Raw genomic sequence first — 21,223 nt, 5'->3', positions numbered from 1 at the left:
ATGCTAGGTGGCTGCGCTCGCTTACCTAGACGCTTACGTACTGGCGCACTGACCAACAAGCCGTAGCGACCACCGACTCTACTGCCAATCCGAGCATTCTCCGCCATTACGCTTCGATTACAAGCAATATCATTCCAGTTGTGTTTTTTCTTTCTTGTCAAAATCACCACTAGCGCTGTAACGTTCCTCGTCTATATCAGCAGCCGATCACGTACTCAACGTACTCGCCATTTATCCTCGCAAAAATGATGCAGCAAACATAACCTTTCATTAATGGATAATCATATCCATCATTTGATTTTCACCCTACGAATTGAACGGTATACTTTATATACCTCAGGTAAGCAGCATCAGAAAATGAATGTTTTTTTTTTACTGCGACACCACTCGAATAATCTTTTATTTTGATTTATTAAAGCGTGCTAGACGCTTATAGTAGAGTATCTTAACAAGCAGCAGTAGAGTTGTCGCATTATTTCTTTCTGGTATTCCCAGCAGTAAGTATACATATATTTTGACTGTATGCTGTGACCAGTATAAAATCTCATAGCATAAAATGTTGCTAGTGAAGAATCAGAAAGCAGCAATATCGTATGAATGCGTAAAATAGTCTGTGAGCGCGCCTAGTTTATTTTCATCGTGGCGAAAGGAAATTGAGCGGACATAGGCCATCAGCCGACAGCCGCGACAATCGCGCGCCAACCCAAGTTGGCCACCAGCTTGGGTTCACGGCCGAAAACTGGAGGAACTCATGACCGATGAGTAAGATAGCTAAGATCATCGATAAACTGTATACATAGTAGTACGTCGCAATATATGCATACTCGGAAACGAACACAGGTGTAAACTCCCCTCTCGTCGACCAGAAATTACACTACGAAGCCACACAGCTTCGTGATCGGTAACCACTGTAAAACCGTACTCCATTATTTTCTTCTACACCGCTTAACCTCGTATTATTTTCTACAAGGTGTCTGGATATATGATGCTCAAAATAATTGCGGTTCTCGCGAATTTATTGTATATACGACGCGACGCCGACTGCTTCATCGCTTTGCAACGTATGACTCATTCAAATAAGATTGGTCGCGCGAGCTTGTAGAACCGGGAAACATTAAATTTAGCTACTTGTTTGATAGGCATTTTATAATTTGATTAAATATTTCGATCAAGCATTGAAGTGATTAATGGCGATCAACAAAGCTTTTGTGTAATAGTTATTAGAATATATATTAGTGCTTTGGTTAGTTAAATAAAGATATTTTTAGAATTGCTATCTATAAGCACCTTCTCTACATGAAACATTGATGGAATTTTAGGTATATTTAGGAATGAACGAAGCAAATGAGGCGCAGCAGCGCCTTGGATCCAATGATGAAAAACTCGATATGGAAAATGTAGAATTTAGCCACGAAGAACTTGTAAAATTGACTAAGGAAGCTATTGACAAAATCATCGAGAGTGATCCATTATTATGTGGATTACCACGAGATGTTACGGTTGAAGAGATCAAGGCTCAAACGGCGGTTACACAGGGTCAAGCAATAACGTTATATTTAAATCGTGGAGAACTGCCAAAACTTGCTATTGTGGTAATTATTATTTCATCGCATATTAGTTATGTATCGTTGGATTTATACAGAAAGAATTCGTATTATTACTGATTTTTCGGCAGTGCTAATGTCCTTAATTATTGACCTTTGAATGTTCCTTTTACTTATAATGTAGGTACCCCCACACAATACTACAGTCCTTGATTTGAAGAAGGCCATCAAACGGCATACGAATCTGGCACTGAGGAGGGAGCATGTGAAGAAAAAGATTAGCTGGAAACACATTTGGAAGAAATATCACATTTGTTTTCAAGATGTTAAATTAACTAATGATAGCGAAAATATAAAGGCATATGGACTCAGTAATAAGATGGAACTGCATTATGTTAAGAGACACAGGGAAAAGAATAAGATACAATAAATACACTCTGAAAAATAGATTTTATTCATACATTTCTTATTTTCTAAACTATATCAGTGTGTTAAGTCAAAAGAAAATGATCATTTAAATATTATAGATTTTTATTCATGAGTGAGAGTATGAATGAACTGCATTGTTTTGTATATGTAACAATTATTATTAAATAATATTTTCATAATACATCTTTCAATTGTCAATTTTACTACTATCGGAAGTGGATGAATCTTGAGGTTCAAGAATTTCACACTGCAAGTTAGAATTCAATTCTTCTAACATCAAACATGTTAATTCAAATTCATCTGACATATCATAATTTGTTACTAATAACTTTTTTAGGTGAGGCATTTTGTAGATTGCTACTAATCCTCTATGTGTAATCTTTTTACAATTAGAAATATCAAGATATTCTACGGTTGTAAGTAATGCAGTAATTCTATCCAAGCACCAGTCATCCAAATGCTCGCAACCTTTAAAACTAACCCATTTAAGTGAGCCAAGATTACAAAAATTCATTAATCCGTTATAACGAAGATTCATTCCACTGGCATCTATCATTGTAACAACATATTTTGGATCAAAGCGTCTTGGTAATTTAACCACATCATTTTCGTCCTTCTGGATCCACGCAGTATCTCCTCGTAGCATTATTTTGCCACCCCGATGTACAATGAAATGAGCAATGGCTAAATTGCTACCAAGAATTTCATGCCTTTCTTGAATGAATTGTTGTTGCTCATCCTCGAATTTTTCTGATGTTTTTTTATACCAATTTTTAACATCCTTTATTCCAAATTTAATTGGTGTTGACGCCCATTTGATTAATTCCACATTAGGTTCTGCATTTCCCAAAAATAAAGAAGTCATTGAACCTTGATTTGGAGGTGGTGGTTTAAACCAATTTTTGGGTGGTAATGTTTTCAGTTTCTTAGTTTTAGCTTCATCACTGTATGTCTTTTTTCTTAAAACGTACTGCACATTTCCATGCTTAATGCATAGTGGTGTACATCGCAAAATGATATTAGATTTTCGGCTGAACATGTTACTTTTGTAAATTAAGGTTATATTTTAGTTCTGAATATAGTTGATCGAGGGCGATTAGTTGAAATGAAATAGTGTAACCTCGTAATACATATCTTGACTTATGAAATACAATTTTAATAAAATATGTTAAAACAAGACTCGATCACTATTCGTATTTATTTGTCTAAATTAATGATAATATGTGAAAATTAAATAAAAGCGTTCGAACCGTTCACTCTGTTGTCGCCTGTTTTCGTAAAAGATCGTGTATCATCGTGCGTCGATTTTACAATCCGTCAAAGTGCCGTGTACTGTCCGTTTTTCTCCGAACGATATTATTCAATTTTCCAGACAAATCGTATGTTCTTTATAAAGTAAAGTATACTTAGGAACATTAATCTATTCTAAAGTTTCAGTTTTGTTACTCGTTGTTCCGAAAATTCATTTGTATCTTTTTCAAGGTGTAAGTAAAGTAATTCTTCTGTACGAATTGGTACGATTACCTCTTGCAACAAATTGTCAGGCAATATTTCATTAACTTAAAAGGTACATCATTTAATTGGTACACGAATTATTTATATCTATCGTACATTCTTCACGATGGAGGATATGCAGGAAGAGGTAATGTAACATTTACATTTATTTTAATATTTTGAAGTTATCTTACTGATTTGTTTGAACGTCACATACTGAATTTAATATAAAATTTATCATTAATTGTGATTATTTCCTTAAAATTATAGTAAAGATATATTAATTTCAGTAATAGGTCCTTTGGATCAATATTCTGCTATTATATTTTTGTTTGAGAAACTGTCATGAACTGGAAATTTTAAAGCTTTTTATGGAATAAATGAAAATACCTTTATTACTAGAGAGTGGAACAAAGTGCATATGTGTGTTATTATCGTGTAAATCAGTATAAAATATCAACCTTGACTTATACCCTTTTTTAGTATAATTATATTGAAAATGCATAATATTAGATTATACGGATCTAACAAAAATCTGTCTAATCATGATAACAAATTATAACATCAAGAGAATTAAGTATACAGGATTACTTGGATCAAATATATCAATTAAAGTTAGCTTGTTCATTTTATTTGTATGCTAAAACGATAAATAAGATTTTGATAGCGGGTGGCTTCAAACTGAATAATCCTGTAGAAAAAAAATATTTCATTTCATGTTTCAGACTCAATTTGTAGTGGACGATGTGAGCAAAATCATCAAGGAAGCCATCGAGGTATCTATTGGGGGTAATGCATATCAACATAGCAAAGTAAATCAGTGGACATCACATGTTGTGGAAGGTTGTTTGGGAAATCTTACTAAATTACAGAAGCCTTATAAATACATAGGTAAGAATTTAAATTGATTGCCTAATAGTTTTGTTCACATCCTGTGTAAATTGGCATGATTCTTCTATATAATTCCAAAATATAAGACCATTGACCTATATTCATAATGTGGCCACTCCTTACTTAAGCTCATTGATATTCAGAGGCATCATTCCTGCAAAAGTGTATTTGCATATTTGAATCTTACAAAATATGGATGACATGTGCCTAACTAATATTTTAGAAAAAAGTTATTTTTCTCATACTTAAAATTACATAAGCATATTCAGTAATCTCATTTCTCTTTGGAATTTAATATAATTTATTATTTCTATTTTCAGTAACTTGTACAATTATGCAAAAGAATGGAGCAGGCCTTCATACAGCTAGCTCTTGCTTTTGGGACAATGCTACCGATGGAAGTTGCACCGTTCGCTGGGAAAACAAAACAATGTATTGCATAGTTTCAGTCTTTGGGCTGGCTATCTAAGTAGCTTTGAGAGAAAAGACCTAGTTTGCTAAAAATCAGATTGTTCAATGGTGTCTTATGTTGCCTAATAATAATATTGTAACAGAAACAAATTAAGGAAGAGTGTCTTATATTCAGATACTAGATCAACTGGTATGAAGAGCGCATACTAGGAATTATTAAAAATTATACATTAATTTTATCTACTTTTGAAATATATTCTTTTAATATTTTACGTTCTTTGGTATCAGATATGATTTGTGGAATGCTCCAACGCATCATGTGAATCGGATAGATTTGCAAAAAGTTGAATAAAAATAATAGCATGGTTTTATCTCACAATGAGAACATTAACATAACTGGCAGCAATCGTGGAAATAATCGCACTTATGAATTTAAGTTATTTGAATTACATATATGTTTTTGGCTAATTAGTGAATCTGTGTACTATAATTGATACAAAGAAGTTGATATATATCTAGGACAACTTTAAGCAACCGAAGAATGAACAAAAATCAGACTTGTCTAAAGAATTATATTAGCGAACACTGTAAGTTATTTAAAATCCTACTTTATAAGTGATTAAATTGATTGTAAATAAATAAGATTTTGTGCACTTATACAAAGAAGTTAATTAATTTGATAATGGGATTTTATTCTAGTATTACATTATAGTTAATGTCCAACATGAAATTCATTTATTTTTGATAGAGACATTAATACAATGATTCTAGTAACATATTCTAAATCTAACATTAATAACGTATTTATTTTTATTCATATAGACATAACGTAAATACTGTTTACGGCTGTAATTGCAGAATGTTTTTTTTTGGTCACGTTGCTCTTTGGCATCTTAGGAACAAAAGATACCTTGATTTACTAAATTGTCCGGTCCTTTGAAAATAAAACTTGCTTTGATGATAATTTTTTATCATATATTTTTTATCGCGTTGTGGTGGACTATAATAGAGTATTGGATTATCACATTTATTTTCGCGGAGAGCATTGTTATATTAATAAGGAACCATAAAAAGAGCACCCTTCACGTTAAGTTAATTTTGATGACACGTTCACTTTAGATAGTACTACTCTCTACTTTAGAATTAATTATATAAATGATACAAAATTAAAAAAGACAACAAGATATTGCGTATAAGTCACTCAATAAAGAAATCACGCTTTTTTAAACATTTATATTGTAGGCTTTCGAATGCCTGATTAGTTTATAAAAAGAATTTTTTTAACTGTCTCGATAGCGAATTTAAGTTGCCTCGATACTAGAAATTATAGTATCGTTATTTAATATAAATAAAATTTTGTCAATTATTCACGTGAAATATAATTACGTATACACACATGGGTTTGATAAATTTAGTATCTCGGGTAGGAAATCATCATCACGTCGTACTTCGTCATCCATAAGCACCATGTTGACACTCAATTTATCACCAAAATCATCATCAAAGTATATATCATCCGAAGGATTATGAGGTACATCCTATAACAAGGGGAAAAAGAAATCATCTGCTTTGGTTTTCTAATTCCCTTGTGGATTAAGCAAGTATTTTCTTGTGCGAAGCGCCCCTGATTCATTTATTCCTGGTGCTAAGCCACTACTCAAGGTAGAACAAGAAAATACAAAGAATGAGTATTTTTCCCAATTTTGAATATCTTTAATTTTTTTAATATTTTAGTTTTTTTTCTACTTAAGAAGTTTCTAATTTCAATTAATTAGAAAGTTAAAGTCATTGGCACGTAAAACTGCTTTACATGAATAAACATATCTCTTTTCTACAGTGCAAATGGCTTAATGTTTCCTGTATTATACAATACAGAAAATTACTGTCCTTTTTTCTTGTTCTGCCTTTCAGTGTAACAGTTATAGCACGGTAGTACCTGTACAAAAAGAAGAATACGATAAAATAATAGAAAAACATGCAAGGCAAATAGAATTTCGTGTCAGTTTAAGTCATTGGCATCATCAATTTCATTTGAATTGCATTACAATTTTGTGTTTTTACTGTAAAGAAAATTATATATAATAGTAAAATATTCAATACTACGGATGAGCATTTGAAGTTAATGGTGCAGAACTTCAATGATTAAATCATAATTTTAATACCAAAGCAAAGCGAATAAAGTCAATTGAATGGATGCGATGCAAAGCAGTGACGAATATTTCAAAGCACTATTAAGGGATAAAATGGAAAGACATTTTAACTTACCACCTTACGGATGGGAAGCTTTCCCAGAGAATTGTTACTGTTCATTGTTTTGAGATGTCCTAAGCCAGCTGGCAGGGATCGTCTACGTGTCAGAGCATTTTTATTGTTACAAGACTGACATGCATTTTCACGCGTTTTGTCAGTAATAAACAAAAAGGTGTAATTTGACTCGTGTACGGACGGTTCGTTTGTACTCGATTCAGTTCTATCATCTCTACTATTAACCATTTGCGGAAGTGAAGTTCTTCTTATTGTTACAGTATTATCGGATTCTCCAGAGTAAGCATTAGGTCGTTCCTCATTGCGGGCTGAGCTGTCGTCCTCTAAAGAAGTCTCAGCAATTGATTCACATACAAAGTTAGTATTCGAATGTTCATAAGATCCGCATTGTGCCGTCTCCTTGTCTGATAAGAAATTCTGATTGCCATCCTCATCCTTGGAAGATCCACTTGAATAGTCTTCAAGAGACGATGGTTTTGTGATAGACATGAAGATTCTATTATCTTCGGTTTCTCTTTCGATACTTCTAATATCGCTACTTGTATTATCAAATGTCAATCTGTACATATCTTCGAACATGGCTTCGCGCGCTTTAATATCTTCCAAAGTAATTTCTGAACCGTTTAAGGTCTTTGTGGGTGAAAATGAACTAGTATCTTCAGGGTTCGAGGTTTCTGAAGAGACAATATTCGTTGCTCGATTCAGAGCATTCTTCAAGGTTCGTATTGATTCATCTTTAGAGTTCGAATATTCTAAAGAAACTTTGTTCATAAGATCATCATATGCCAATGTAGAATTACCATTAAGGATTTGAGTTTCATTAGCTGTTTGTCCAGTTGTTGTGCTGTTGATCGTGTATCTCTCGGTGTTCTTAGGGCATTCTAATTGTTTATTTGTTTTATTGTTATCCATGCCAGTGGGATTCTGTGTGAAGAACAAGAACTGCAAATATTATTAAATCTTATTGCATAAGGAAAGTCTGCATCAGAGATACAGAAGTAGTGTGAAAGATATATGCTAGGAGTTAATATTATTTTTCCTTACTCGACTGCCATTGTCATGAGGTGGACTTGGACTCATCTTGGATAAACAGATTAATTTTTCTTTCCGCCATAAAGATGATTCAAAGAAACTTTGAGAATCGGTATTCAGTGTCTGAGGTTGGAAGATAGATTCCTTGATGACTCTCGGGATGGACGAGTAAGGTGACTGTATTAAAAAATGTTTAAAAATTATAAATGCATTCACAAGAGTAAATTCGTTTTGCTCAAGCTCCAAATAATTTGTTTGAATTACTTTTTGATTTTTATGACTGGCTGGTTTGGTTAAAATTGATTCGATCGTGGTTGGCGATTTGTTCATTTTAAGTTCAAAGCTTGTCTTATGACTGGCAGGTTTGTGTGGTTCGCAATCCTTATTTTTTGCCTCCTCTAGGATCTTAATTCTCATTGTAGGGCCTAATACATTGAAAAGTGAGTACAAATATCAACAAAGTACGCTGTTTTTTATTATTTTGATTATTTTGAATATCCAAATAATACATACTGATAGTCTCAGGAATTGATATCTGCGACGCATTGTTTCCATAAAAGAAATTTTCTCTCTTGCTAGCCAAAGATTCCTTTAATTTTTTCAAAGCGGATTGCGCATCCTCCTCAGCAGAGTTGATTGCGCCTGTAAAAGTCGAAGCCACAGAAGAGCTACTGTCACAGCCGACAATACTATACGTTTCATTGACATTCTTGCCATCGGCTTCAATTGTCTCAGTGAAACTCCATCCTCGAACATCGTCGCTATCATTATTTCTCTGCAGGTCACTGACAACATTCAGATTCCCTTTTGGAGTGTTCACCTCGTTATTGTTTTTCTGCGCTTCCGCGAACATATTAGTGATCTTATGACCTTGTTCAGTACCACGAACATTTCTTACGTCAAGAAATAGATTTACTCGGCCTAGATGTAATTTTTTGTTTGACGCCGGGTCTCTAAGCCGATTACTCATGATTTTCTCGGGGTTGCGCTGCTTTCTGATCCTTGAAGTCTTAGGCGTGTCAGCTTCAGTGTATTTGGCACTCGATGATACATTCGTGGTACTCGACCCCGAAACGGGCCCATTTTGTCCTTTTAATCGTTGATTGTTGCTGTTGTTATTGTTCGTGCAATGGTCGATGTACATAGCATCTTCAGCCTCATATTGCAACTGAAATTGTTCTTTATGTAAATAATTGTATACACAAAGAATGTATAATTAGATAAAAAATCAAATCTCACCTCTAGCCTCTGCAAAAATCTTCGCATTCGATTCATGTCAAGGGTTCTCTTGGTAACATCCACTTGGAGACCCGCTTCTAATAGATTATTAAGTAATGGCGGAAATTTATAAAAATCTGTCATTACTCCACGGTCCCAATGTACAAACTGCCGCTTGACGTCCGGTTCGCTGAAACCGTTCCATGGCATACGCACTGGACATCAACAACACACGTTCAATTTAATTGAGCCTACCAAACCCTTTGTATGGTATATAATGTTCAGAGCTTAAACATGCATCCTTTGGCTACTTACTAGTACACATTTCCCAGATTAATAATGCTAGTCCGTAAACATCGCTTTGTTTGGACGGTGCATGTCCACGAAATAGTTCAGGCGCCTGCCATCTGAAGATCTCAGCTCTTAGGCGACTTTCATATTCGCGGTCAGGTCTCGACTGCACAAATTACATATAGAAAAATGATTAAAGTTCGAACAATCTATGTATACATTTTAATTAGGTCAGATATAATTATGACGGATTTTAGAATAATTCGATCATTTATTTATGTTTCATAGAAGCCACACCCGTATCCGTGCCAATTTGCATCGTTTGCATTACAAGACCAAACAGTTATTCAGGAGAGGCCAGAGTCGGAGACAATGCGAACAAAGCCAGTTCTGTAGGCAATTTCCTGCCTTTTGGAATGCTATGCTCCCAGCATTACGTATACACAAAAATCACTTAAATAACGGTTTCGAACATTGACGGGTCACTTGCACCGAACCCGTTTTCAATTACAACGATGAGGAACCGGTGCTGCTTAAATCATGCGATATATATAATAAGACATAAGAATCATATAACATATTTCTTGGTTCGTAGATAAAATGTATCATTTAGGCTGTCATACGCGAAGTTGCTGAGGAGTACAATTAAACTACCTTATAGACTTTCAAAGTTCATTTACATCTTGTATGAGCAATTCGCTACGACAAGAACACTGGCGTCTTATATAAGGATTTACTTTCTACACAGGCCCTCGGAAATTCCACGTTTTAAGAAAAGTCTGTTGACTTCAATAGCTGTGATACGGCATGATAAAATCATCCTGTGAAATCACTGAATAAATAGTTCTTGATAGTTTACGCAGTCTTGCCTTTCTTTTTCTTGTTACTGGTTGAAAGTCATGTACGTATTGCTGTTTATTAAGAAATTGAAAAAGCAGCATTCAATCGAGAGCGACAAGATAACGTTTGTACATGTTGGACATTATTCCTTTACGTATGTTTCGTCAACCATGAAAATTCGGTATGTGTATAGGTTTCGGTTATAACGGAAACAACTTTTTTCTCTCTCTTTTTTCGTCGTCAAGCCAACAATTACGAGGAAACAACCGCGAGTCACGTTCGGTTTTCGGGTACTTTAAAGCGGATGAGTAATGTTCGCCGTTAGTTGTGAACAATTTTTGGGTCAACGGCAAAGAGACAATAAAGAGACAGTGAAATGTATCAAGCTTGCGAGGGACAAGTCAAAATCAAGGCTTAAGATACACCGAGTTGGAAAGCTTGAATATCCGATAATTTACTAATAAATAGTTGCGGACAGTGAAATCTCGTTTCTTTTTAATGCAACGATTGCAATTTATTTACTTGTTAAGGATGTGGATAATTGAAAATTAACATATTAAAAAATTTCTTAGAAATCACGTTTTTCAGAAATATTAAAACTCATTTTTGGACGTCAATCGAGATTCATTAATTATACGCTTATTATATGGGAGTTTGGTCACCTGCAAAAAGTGTCGAAACAGAATGGAAAAAGTGAGGTGAAAAATATCACAAGAAATATTATTTTCACGTAACAAACAATAAAAGCTGGTAAACTACCCGTTGGTTATCGATAACAAAGGATTACTTATTAACAGTTTCACATATTGCGTGGTCTATGAAAATTTTTTGTTTCTTTTTCTTTACGTTATTACACGCCGGAGAAAAGAAAAGGACCTATGGAGAAACTGTTATGAAGACAATGTCCCGAAAGAGTTATGGGATTGTTAATGCGATCTTGATTTTCGCGCCCGTGGCATTACGACTGTTTGACCCAATTAATTGGAAAGCATTTCAAGTCACCCGATTTTTTACGGCAAACGTGAATACAATAATTATAAGAATTTCTAAGTAAAATCTTAAAGTTTTCAACGCACAACTACATATAGAATTCAATCTCTGCCCACGCGATATAAATACCGTTCCCTTTTCGACGTCCTGGACGTTATAGTTCATTGTGAACGCTTGGATCACTTTCGCTTTAACACGAGCACCTTTATAGATGTAACCCTTGACAGCGCGAAACTTTCTCTGGCAATCAGAAGTCACGACACGGCTTGTGCCACGTTCTGGGAAACGCAGACCTGCGTGAAGTGAATCTTCCTAAACGTTTAACGGTGGAAGCCGTTAGAAAGGCTATCTATTGGTACCATTTCTAAGGAATGCTATGTGTGAACTATGATAAAATGTAGACAAAGAAATAGTGGAGATTTGAACCTGGGAAGATCTTTAGGTCATCCTAGATTTGACAAGGTGCAGTCATCTCGAATTTTTCAATTATGCTAATAAGTCTTTAGAAAATTTTAACGAGTACATAAACTATTGTACAAACATCGATTGTATCAATGAATAACATAAAAATATTGAAGTAGCTTACGTTATCCTCGGTAACAGATAACTCCCATCCACCGAGTTTGACATTTCCGCCAGAAGCCAAATAAACACAATGGGAACTCAGGGCGCCGTGAATGTATCCTCGCATATGAGCGTGCCTCAATGCATCCGCAAGTTTTCCGCTGCATTTTGCTACACTTTGTACGGAAATGCGTTCGCCTTGTTCGTGGATATAATTGTACAGAGTACAATCTACAGGTTCGAAGATAGTGACGAGACCGTGATCATCGGTTTGGGTTGTGGCCATCAGCAGTAGAATATTTGGATGACGTATTTCTCTGTAATGAATAGATGATTTATTTTTTTGCTAAATATTTTAAAAGTGGAAATACTCACGTAAGGACTTTCAAATCCGCTTTAATAGCATTTTGACATTCAGGATGAGTATGTCTTTTGAGGGAAACTCTGGTATTTTGCCATTCGGCGAATATTAGCTCCAGGTAACGATCTTCAGTACCTGCCACCCATCCGATTTCGAAGACTTCTGGTGCTGGGATATGCGGAACCCCAGGAATAGTAATATTGTCATCTTTTTTGTCGTTGTTTGTGTTATTTGTATTCTTTATGAAAATGTCAAGTCTTGTCTTTTCTGGGCTATCCAAAGTTATACCTCCCGGTTCATTAGGATTTCGTCGACGATCTATAAATGCTTGCAGAGCATTGCGATATGCCTCACTGAAACAAAAATTATCATAAACATACACCTGGTAAAATAATTTATATAAAGCATGATACTGATTTACTGTAAAGTTGTGCCGATAATAAACTTGTAAGTCCAAGATGCTGTTCAAAGAACAATTAAAAAAGATATTCATCTATTTGAAAGTTACATCTACAAATTTTTATTGTATTTTCAATGCGCAATCAATTGCATAAAACAAAGTAAAATAAAATCGAACTCCATTTAGAAATTGTCAAGCCGAAAAACGTTAAAGATATCGCAAAGTGCTGTCGATATCGATGTCGTAATGGTATAAGAAAAAACGATTATCAAAAATGTCAATTTCATTTATAACCATTGTTACATCAATAACAGTAATCGAAACTTTTGAATCTGTGCTACATTCTGTGTGAATCACAGATATCCCTTCGCAATATACATATGTATATTGGAATGCATAAGCTCGATAAATCCACGTGTCTCCTTGCAAAGTGATACAGTAAGCCCACCATCCGTGAAGATGGGGGGAATCTTGAATAGCTATAGATATTCAGTACTGAAAGCCACTTTAAAGTAGCCAAAGATAAACATGTCAATACATGAACATAGCGGTTCTCTAATTAAAAGTTATAAATGAATCGATTGAAATGCAGAATCTACATTGTGCCTAAGTGTACCCTACGTTATAATTATCCATTCAATCACACACGACTACTTTATCATTACCTTGTTCGAACATTTATCCATCGACTGTAGGAGCGCATTGTCGGTAATACCGCTTAGTCGTTAACACAGTACACTGAAGATAACTGTCACAATAAATGTGATAAAATACTGTTATAAAACTAACGACACTTCTCACAATTTGATACAGTGATCAATTCTAGCGTCTGAGTACAATTACAACGAGTGACTTTTAATAAAAAGCAAGAAGTCAGAAATTATCCTAAGAGAAATGGCGTAACGAGCGCGAGTATTCCGTAAAGACACTAGATTATTTTATTTGACAAGAAAAGAGATTGCGATTGTTTCCTTTCATACTAAAACTGTCACCAGTGTTAATCACGCAAAGCGTCACAAATTTTACCCGGCGTCACGCGAAGCTTCAATGAGGTTATGGCATTGTCAACCGCGATAATATTTTTCTAACACCTTTCGTTATACCTTGTATTGTTAAACTTCTTCGCGTGAAAGTCCATCGTCCGAAATTTACAGCTTTGTTTATTTGTTGTACTTGCCGAAGATGTTACGGGACTCTAAATCATGCGATAATTATCACAGTGCGTATTCAGTTGTGCGACGCGCTTCTACTATTGACTAGCGCTGGCGCATGCGGTTGAGCAACGGAAGTATTTGTACCAATTTTTAAATCGATTCTAGTACTTAGAGCAAAGTTGATTTCCTAAAACCAAATGTAATTTAGAATATTTAGAGTAGTAAATTTTTCGGTAATAAAATTAAGAGTATGTAAGAAAGAATGTAATTTATTTTTATATTGTCAACAGTCAATTGATTAATTTTTTTACTGTTCAAGCATTCCAGCACCTTGTTAGCAGCGAAGTTTCACGTATTCTGACTTACTTATTGAGATCATTGTTCTCCGGTGGTAAGTTCCGCCGATTTCGGTCCCGTAGCACAATATCTCTGTAAAATAGAATCGATTCCCTCATTATACTATTGCACTTTTATATGGTCGTTTAATCATTTCCCGTCATATAACGTTTCAATCTTAATGTCGGAAGATATTCGCTCGCACTGAGCCATTCAGTGGCGGATAGACTATAGCTGCTCGTTCACTGTGTATTTTGTTAGAGTATGATGTCATGCAGGTAGCGAATCGTCCTAAGAAAGGTTCTCAGTACGCAAAAAATGTGTATCTGTCCCAATGTCCTATGTATAGGAACATGTGACCACTGTGGGGGAAACGTTTCTAATGAATTCCCTGTTACAAACGGATGCTTCAATTCCGTGACAGTGTTATAAAAATTGTTTTAACTATTTGCGTCCTTGATTCATTACATTGAGAAATAATTATGACATTTGTAAAAATATAGTGGCTGGCTATACGGTCTCGCGATTCACTGCAAGAATACATCAGAGGCTTCCGAAATGAATTACGATGCATCGCTATTAATGAAAGTTTACATATAATATAATTGTAAGTATTTTTTTGATTTGTAGTTTTCTCTCTTTTGGGCAATTTGGGAACCACTGTTATTGACGTAAGCTCGTCCCGTGCCAACGAACTAGTGTACCCGGCATTTACTTATCATTTACGTGCGCATATGTTTTATTATGAAGTTGGAAGACCTTCGCAAAGTGGATGGACTTGTAAATCTGACGTTAAAAAGTTGTTAAAACTATTGTAAGAATACGCTATTCACATTAATAGTGCCCTTGCGTCGATTATGTATTTTTCATACTCTTCTGATTAATCTTAATCAATCTGTATTATATGAATTGTTTTAATTTTACTATTTCTTTTACAGTTACTGTTTTGGTCTTTTGATTTCAAGATTTTTTATTCCTGGTTGCACCATAGCACTGAGTCCCTAGGTTTTCGCACGGTGCACATCCCAGGTACGTACAGTGTGTTATTTTTCTGAGCGCATTAAGCATTACTTTATGCCACACTAGTGTATTATTCTTCATGCTGTTCCCTCGTGCGAACTTCCTGTATGACGATGACGTTATTGCAGGTACATATATGGAATGTACATTCACCCTCGGAATTGAAAGGATTATAAATAGCGAATAAATGGATGTTTATTTCTTTATGCAAAATTAACACTTAGATTGTCAGGAAGTAAAATGTTTTTAGTGGTTGCAAGTATAAATAATGTTACGCATATATTAATGGCATACGTTTCCCTTTTGTAGCTTATAACAAATGAACATTTATTTGCAAAATTCACAGTGACTTCATCGTAATGCGAAAGGAGTACGCGATGATGTCACATCGTGATACTATCATAAAATGATCTCAGAAACGAATGCACGAAATAGCGGCATTACAAATATTTAAATTGGCATACAGCACGGTAATTAAACAAGGATGGATTGCAATATTATAAATGGAAAATTCATTTAGCAAAAACTCGTCTACGATAAATACATTGGTAGGCATATGCTTATCAATAATAGTATAAGACATTCGTAATGAATACTGATATGAAAATGTACTAACTTAGTGATCCATGAACCGTCTCATGAAAATTCAATTTTACTAGGGAAACGTCAATTCATCGGTTATTTAAAGAAAGAAATCAAGAAGTCCCAGCAGTCAATCTAGACCCGAGGATTCCCTGATGCTTCGTAATAAATTAGAATTAACGTGATTAGAAAGCGTGCAACGTGGCCTGCTGTCATAAGTCATTGTTTCACGCGTGCAATCTCTTTAGCCGCGGTTAGGTGCGTGATCTAATTGCACGGAATAGTTATGCAATTAGTGCACAGCTTAGCGGATCAGTTAACGCGATTAGATTCACAGCAAGTAACACTTGTTTCATTGAAAATCAGGTAATTTTCTTACGTTATGCACGATTATGTCTGTGAGAAATTACAAGGTGTTAAATCATCATATATTGAATATACGATAATTATTTTGCTTATCATAATCTTGAACTGGACGACTTATTAACTTTATTTGTGTCAGTGATTCAAATCTTTTTACAGGTATGGATAGTATTTCCAATCATTAAAGATCATTCATGACTAAAATTTCACGTCTTAGATTACAGATAGTTCTTGTAATGGCCAATAATCGTTTTAAAAATAATTTTTATTGACAAAATAAATTAAAGCATACTGTTCAATCGACTTTTTAAAATTCACTATTAATTTGATTTATTTATTTTTTGTATCTGTCGAATCTATAGAGGAAATGAAATAAACGTCACTTCGTTTCTTTTTGCGTACAGATAATAAGCACGTATTCCTCAATTGTATTTGAAAGTAACCGCAAGTTAGAGGATAATTCGTTACCCTAGTGAGTATCGTATTCAAAATACCTATATTGATCATTATCGGTACTGAAAACGGTTCTCTGAGTCGTTACAGAAAAATAACACGGTACAGTGTCATTTCCCACGATCATCAAGCGTATCCAGAAAACAAATAGAAATATCGCTCCTGTGAACGTTCAGTAATCTTTGTTCGAGTTTCGTGGGACGATGCTTAAGAACGGTTAGACCAAAGGCAAAGTACTGGCAAATGCCAAAGTAAAAGTACTAATTCGTAATTATCGTTCCGAATATTCCAGCACCGCCGTTAGAGAAGCAAGAGCCGTGACGGCGTTCCGAATCATCCGAATGGCCAACCGCGATCATTACAAGAAGGAAGGCCCCGTTGTTTTTGAAATGCTTCATCTATAATCTAATAACGTTATCGAATCAGCAAAAAGATCAAAGAGTTTGCTTTTAAATTGATTAAAAGCGACGAAGGATCAAGTTCACTAAAATACTCTTTGCAGCGCGTACATCGATCATCATAATCTCCAGCCAATCATTGTAACTATCTCGATCACGATTAATTCTCAAGCTTTACTTTTCCCCGCAGATCTGATGCACTTTCTCTGACGTTGCGCGTCCCTGTCAACCAGACTAGAATATTTTCTATCGACACCCAAATACCAATTCTATCGTCTGTATTCATCTGGCGGCATTATACACCATGGAATTAGTTCTCGGACATATCTAGAGATGGTAAGATTCGTTAAAAAAAAAAAAAATAAATTTTACTTCGCTTCCGACTCCTAACAGCTCGTTAAAAGTTATAGTTACGCCAACTGGTTTCCGTTCCTGGTCCCTTGGTTCAATTAGCATTGATTAGCTTATTGTCATGTAATTAAAACACCTCAACCTACTCCTCCCCACGTGCTCAGCAAAGTCAGCGTAGACTTTTATTTCCACGTGTCCCAGAAGATCAGCAACTCGTAAAAGGTATATACCGTACAGTGTACCGTGGCTAATTTCGTCCGAGTGACTTTTGTTTAATTAAGATAAGTAGATCAGATGCGTTTCCTTAGCGAAACAAAGCGGCCACCCTGACTTGCTGAGTGCTTCCTTCTTTTTTTTTTTCATTACACTTTTCCACTGGTAAAATACATATATATTTCGCTCTCGAAGACACCCCTCAGGAGAGCCTCTTGCCTACCGATATCAAACAGTTATTTACAATTCTAATGTCAATGTTAACACAAGACTGTTTCTGCGTGTATAATGAGCATTATCACAGGCTGCGTTGGTAATGATAATATGAATAGTATCAAGAAGCATTAGTATTCCATAGAAATCTTCCTTGGACCGATACCAAAACAGGTCAGCCTACACGTTCCACCTTCCGTTTCGTGGTCACAATTTTCATTCAGAGTTATTGCGTACAGTTAGAAATGTTTTCATATCGTACTCATCAGTAGTGTAACGTGAATATAATTCAAGTGAGAAATCGAGTATACGAAACGACCATTCAAAGAGTGGATATTAGTGACGGAATCGTAATGGAAACGCCAGAGGAAAGTTCGAAGAGTGAGAGCGACTTAATTTCGGCGATTTCTATGTTTTTAAGGATAATGATGCAGCAGAGTTCCCTCCTGTCACCTAAAAGACAATGGACTGTAGAATCCATCATAGCTCTGTCAAAGGTCTTCTACCGGAATGGGTATAGCTGCATCACGGTAACTATAGTCGCTATTGTTCCACCTTATGACAATTACTAATTAATCACTGCATTAAGGTCACTCCTTGCTATATAATGAAAATCAGGTTTTACGTTTTTTTTTTCTGTTCGTAGTTTAACCCCTGAAACATTTCACAGCTATTTTTTTTCTCGATTATAATTCTTGTTGTTCCCAGGTAAGACCAGCCTTAACGGTTTCCTTTGTACTGTAGAAGAGTCTGTAGACTACCTTGCTCTGTAATGACCATGGGTATTATTAAAGTCTACTATAGAAACCGAAAGGAATTTTCCTTGGAACTAGGAAAAATTTACGAGTACCAATAATTATCATGGATGAACGGTACTTAAAGTAATCAATATACTGGTAATAAAATAACTAGTAATTTAACCTTTGTCCTAGATTCGCCTATTTTGTATACGTTAATCATTTGATTGGAAGCAATGATATTTCAGAGGAATGGACGGGTTCGTCATTTTCTGTTTTTGATTTTATTCTACCTCTTGAATCTGATTGGCTTTGAACTGTGAACGACAGTGACCTTCACTTATGGTATGACTGATAACTCAAAGGGGACGATACAGCTATGTCATATACGTTATGAGAAGTTTATCCGTATTATATCCGTATTACAAACCTAACTTTGATAGTAATTTTAAAGCATTGTAATGGTCTTACACATCTTTAGACTTATGCAAATACATTTATTTGTGCGATTGCACAAGGCATGTCCGGAAATTCTTAGCAATTTCTCTCCTTCACAGTGTCATTGGAAATATAGTTAAAATAGCGTATGAATACACGAGAGGTCAGATAAAGCCAATTTTTCATCCTGCTGTTGCAATTATCATTGAGCTATCTAGTTAATTAGTTATGTAATTATAATGCTAGAACTCGCTTAGATTATATCTTTCTCTCTAAGAGAGTGGATGGATACAGAAGCCAGTTGTGTGATAATTTGCAGTAGTGAATTTCTACAACTAACGACCTATTGATATTGTCACGAGATATTATATAGAGCATTGTAATGTATAAGCCGTGGAAATTCAAATAAACGTATTACTAGCGTTTTTCACTAATGTATTAAATTATAGCATTAATAAAAAATAGTTATTGATACCGAACAAGTGTACTAGGCAAAAATTTAAGCCAAACTTTTCAAACTGATTAGAATGCATGAAATTAAATATACAAGATATTCATAGCTTTTTAGAATGATGATTTCTGTTTCGAATAAAAGGTCATTACACAGCACTGGTTTTTTTTGTTAAAATCTCTTCTCTGTCAACAAGCGATCAACACGAATTTCGTCAGTAGTGTGCCATGTCGATTGTACCTCGTTTGTGTGAAAGGAATGTGTACAAATATGTGACAAATTTTCGATGGACATTCAGTGGGTAATTTTGACAAAGAAAAGTAAAGTAACGCGTCACTTACTTTTTGAGCCACTTAAACATTCCCATTATACATGAAGCACAGCGGTGAACAACTCGTAGGTAGTAGAACTTAAGGACAAGTGCCGGTAACGTTAAAATATTTATGTGCAGTCCTCGAACGTACGTTCCTCTTTCACGGGTTGAAATGGTACCAGTACGATTCCTCGTGATGGCTCGACCCCCCATTTGTGCCATTCGACCAAGCGGACGGTCCCCACTCTGCGCTGCGGTATTATTATGGCCCCCTTGGTGTGGGTACGGCATTTTCTTGAAATTTTAGTAAAAAATGTCTTCAGTGTCTTACGTTTCTTTATTTCAATTTAAATAAAAATATCATGCAGAGAACTGAACGGTTGATTGCTCATAAAGATAGTTAAAATTCAGTTCAACAAGAAAATAGAAATCTAAATTAGCAGATTTTTTTACCTGGTTCAAAACTGTTCAGTCGAGCGTGAAGTGTTCATTGAAACGTTTGGCGTAAATTAAAATGTGATTAATTAAAATAATGTAGAAATTGATCGAATGATTTTAGGTTGAATTGAATAAATATGGATAAAATTGACACAAATTTTAGACAATTGACAAAACTGCTCGTCGACATTTACATTATCACACTGTTGACAAAAACTAATAGGAAATTTAATTCACTAAGTCATTACGATGCATTGATTGCTAATCATTTGGGACAGTATAATTGCACGTGGATTAATCGATTCATTTTTAAATCCGCTTTCGTCAGCTACTAACTGACTTGTATGACGTTTCTTGACAAGAAACTGGTCATTACTACCCTTTGAAGTCCTGGCTACTAGTCAACAAATGCTTTTTTCTTATTCTATTCGAACGCTCAGCACTTTGTGTTCTGTTGCGAGAAGTCGGCTTATTTATTTGTGGTTTTTCTCATATTTACTTTTAATAGGCGCACTATTTTAAACTGCCTTTACGCCGTTAGGATTTTCATACAAGGTCCGTGGTTTCCTTTCGCTGTAGAATTTCCCGTTTATCAGGTTGCCATTTATTATTCAACCCGTCAAGAGTTTCCGTGCATTTCTAACGGATACAGGAACACTTTCTTTTCAAGCGCTCGATTACCTCGCAGAAGTAACGTGTCATTTCTTAACTACCATGTTTCAGACGGTAGGTAGTAATTTCAGTCTATATAATATATGGAATATAAGCTCCCGGAAAGCAATTTCGCAATTTCTTATCGGTCCAGGAACCAGGAATTGTTTAAAGCTATTTTAAAAGTATCATAGAATGCAACGTTGATTTGTAAGATGCTTTGACTTTTTTTCAGCGGCGTCCTTTGTGAAACTGGCAGACAGTAATCAACGCAATGAATGATAAGAAACAGTAATTACATGATACAATTTCAACCAACAAGATAACACTAGGCCAGTGGTACTCTGCGTAGGAGTTTGTCTGCGAAGGGTTAGTTTTTCGA

General features: G+C 35.1%; 4 protein-coding genes across 16 annotated transcripts; 2 read left to right on the top strand and 2 right to left on the bottom strand.

The window, feature by feature from the left end:
• Positions 1 to 27: 27 nt before the first annotated feature.
• On the top strand, positions 28 to 1,991 carry LOC107274662 (U11/U12 small nuclear ribonucleoprotein 25 kDa protein). Of its 7 annotated transcripts, none has more exons than XM_025091961.1 (3): positions 28 to 340; positions 1,330 to 1,592; positions 1,729 to 1,991. In XM_025091961.1, exons 1-3 carry the CDS (start codon positions 274 to 276, stop codon positions 1,972 to 1,974), a joined length of 576 nt encoding a protein of 191 aa, XP_024947729.1. In that variant the 5' UTR covers positions 28 to 273; the 3' UTR covers positions 1,975 to 1,991. The 7 variants fall into 7 exon arrangements, with proteins under 7 accessions (XP_024947729.1, XP_015609473.1, XP_015609477.1 ...); XM_015753987.2 differs by having other exon boundaries at positions 33 to 340; positions 1,320 to 1,592; XM_015753991.2 differs by lacking the exon at positions 28 to 340 and adding an exon at positions 362 to 497 and having other exon boundaries at positions 1,320 to 1,592.
• Positions 1,992 to 2,057: 66 nt separating this feature from the next.
• On the bottom strand, positions 2,058 to 3,098 carry LOC107274661 (distal membrane-arm assembly complex protein 2). Its single transcript, XM_015753985.2, has one exon. It carries the CDS (start codon positions 3,010 to 3,012, stop codon positions 2,161 to 2,163), a length of 852 nt encoding a protein of 283 aa, XP_015609471.1. The 5' UTR covers positions 3,013 to 3,098; the 3' UTR covers positions 2,058 to 2,160.
• A 115-nt stretch (positions 3,099 to 3,213) lies between these two features.
• Positions 3,214 to 5,041, top strand: LOC107274664 (dynein light chain Tctex-type 1). 3 transcript variants are annotated; one of them, XM_015753993.2, is made up of 4 exons: positions 3,214 to 3,352; positions 3,456 to 3,615; positions 4,193 to 4,358; positions 4,679 to 5,041. In XM_015753993.2, the coding sequence occupies exons 2-4, from the start codon at positions 3,595 to 3,597 to the stop codon at positions 4,825 to 4,827; spliced, it is 336 nt and encodes a 111-aa protein (XP_015609479.1). In that variant the 5' UTR covers positions 3,214 to 3,352; positions 3,456 to 3,594; the 3' UTR covers positions 4,828 to 5,041. The 3 variants fall into 3 exon arrangements, with proteins under 3 accessions (XP_015609479.1, XP_015609478.1, XP_015609480.1); XM_015753992.2 differs by having other exon boundaries at positions 3,228 to 3,368; XM_015753994.2 differs by having other exon boundaries at positions 3,305 to 3,457; positions 3,541 to 3,615.
• A 440-nt stretch (positions 5,042 to 5,481) lies between these two features.
• LOC107274657 lies at positions 5,482 to 20,497 on the bottom strand. 5 transcript variants are annotated; one of them, XM_015753966.2, is made up of 12 exons: positions 20,206 to 20,497; positions 19,781 to 20,046; positions 14,251 to 14,313; positions 12,345 to 12,683; positions 11,992 to 12,286; positions 9,600 to 9,741; positions 9,306 to 9,499; positions 8,580 to 9,234; positions 8,331 to 8,491; positions 8,079 to 8,243; positions 7,035 to 7,976; positions 5,482 to 6,307 (listed from the first exon to the last, which is right to left on the bottom strand). In XM_015753966.2, the coding sequence occupies exons 2-12, from the start codon at positions 20,041 to 20,043 to the stop codon at positions 6,152 to 6,154; spliced, it is 3,375 nt and encodes a 1,124-aa protein (XP_015609452.1). In that variant the 5' UTR covers positions 20,044 to 20,046; positions 20,206 to 20,497; the 3' UTR covers positions 5,482 to 6,151. The 5 variants fall into 5 exon arrangements, with proteins under 5 accessions (XP_015609452.1, XP_015609453.1, XP_015609454.1 ...); XM_015753967.2 differs by having other exon boundaries at positions 7,035 to 7,958; XM_015753969.2 differs by having other exon boundaries at positions 6,166 to 6,705.
• Positions 20,498 to 21,223: the final 726 nt, after the last annotated feature.

This window comes from Cephus cinctus, unplaced genomic scaffold (genome assembly GCF_000341935.2).
Source record: "Cephus cinctus unplaced genomic scaffold, Ccin1 Ccin1_scaffold0101, whole genome shotgun sequence".
In the NCBI taxonomy this organism is placed as follows: domain Eukaryota; kingdom Metazoa; phylum Arthropoda; class Insecta; order Hymenoptera; family Cephidae; genus Cephus; species Cephus cinctus.
The sequence above is the reverse complement of the archived record's forward strand: the minus strand, read 5'-3'. Positions and strand labels throughout refer to the sequence as shown.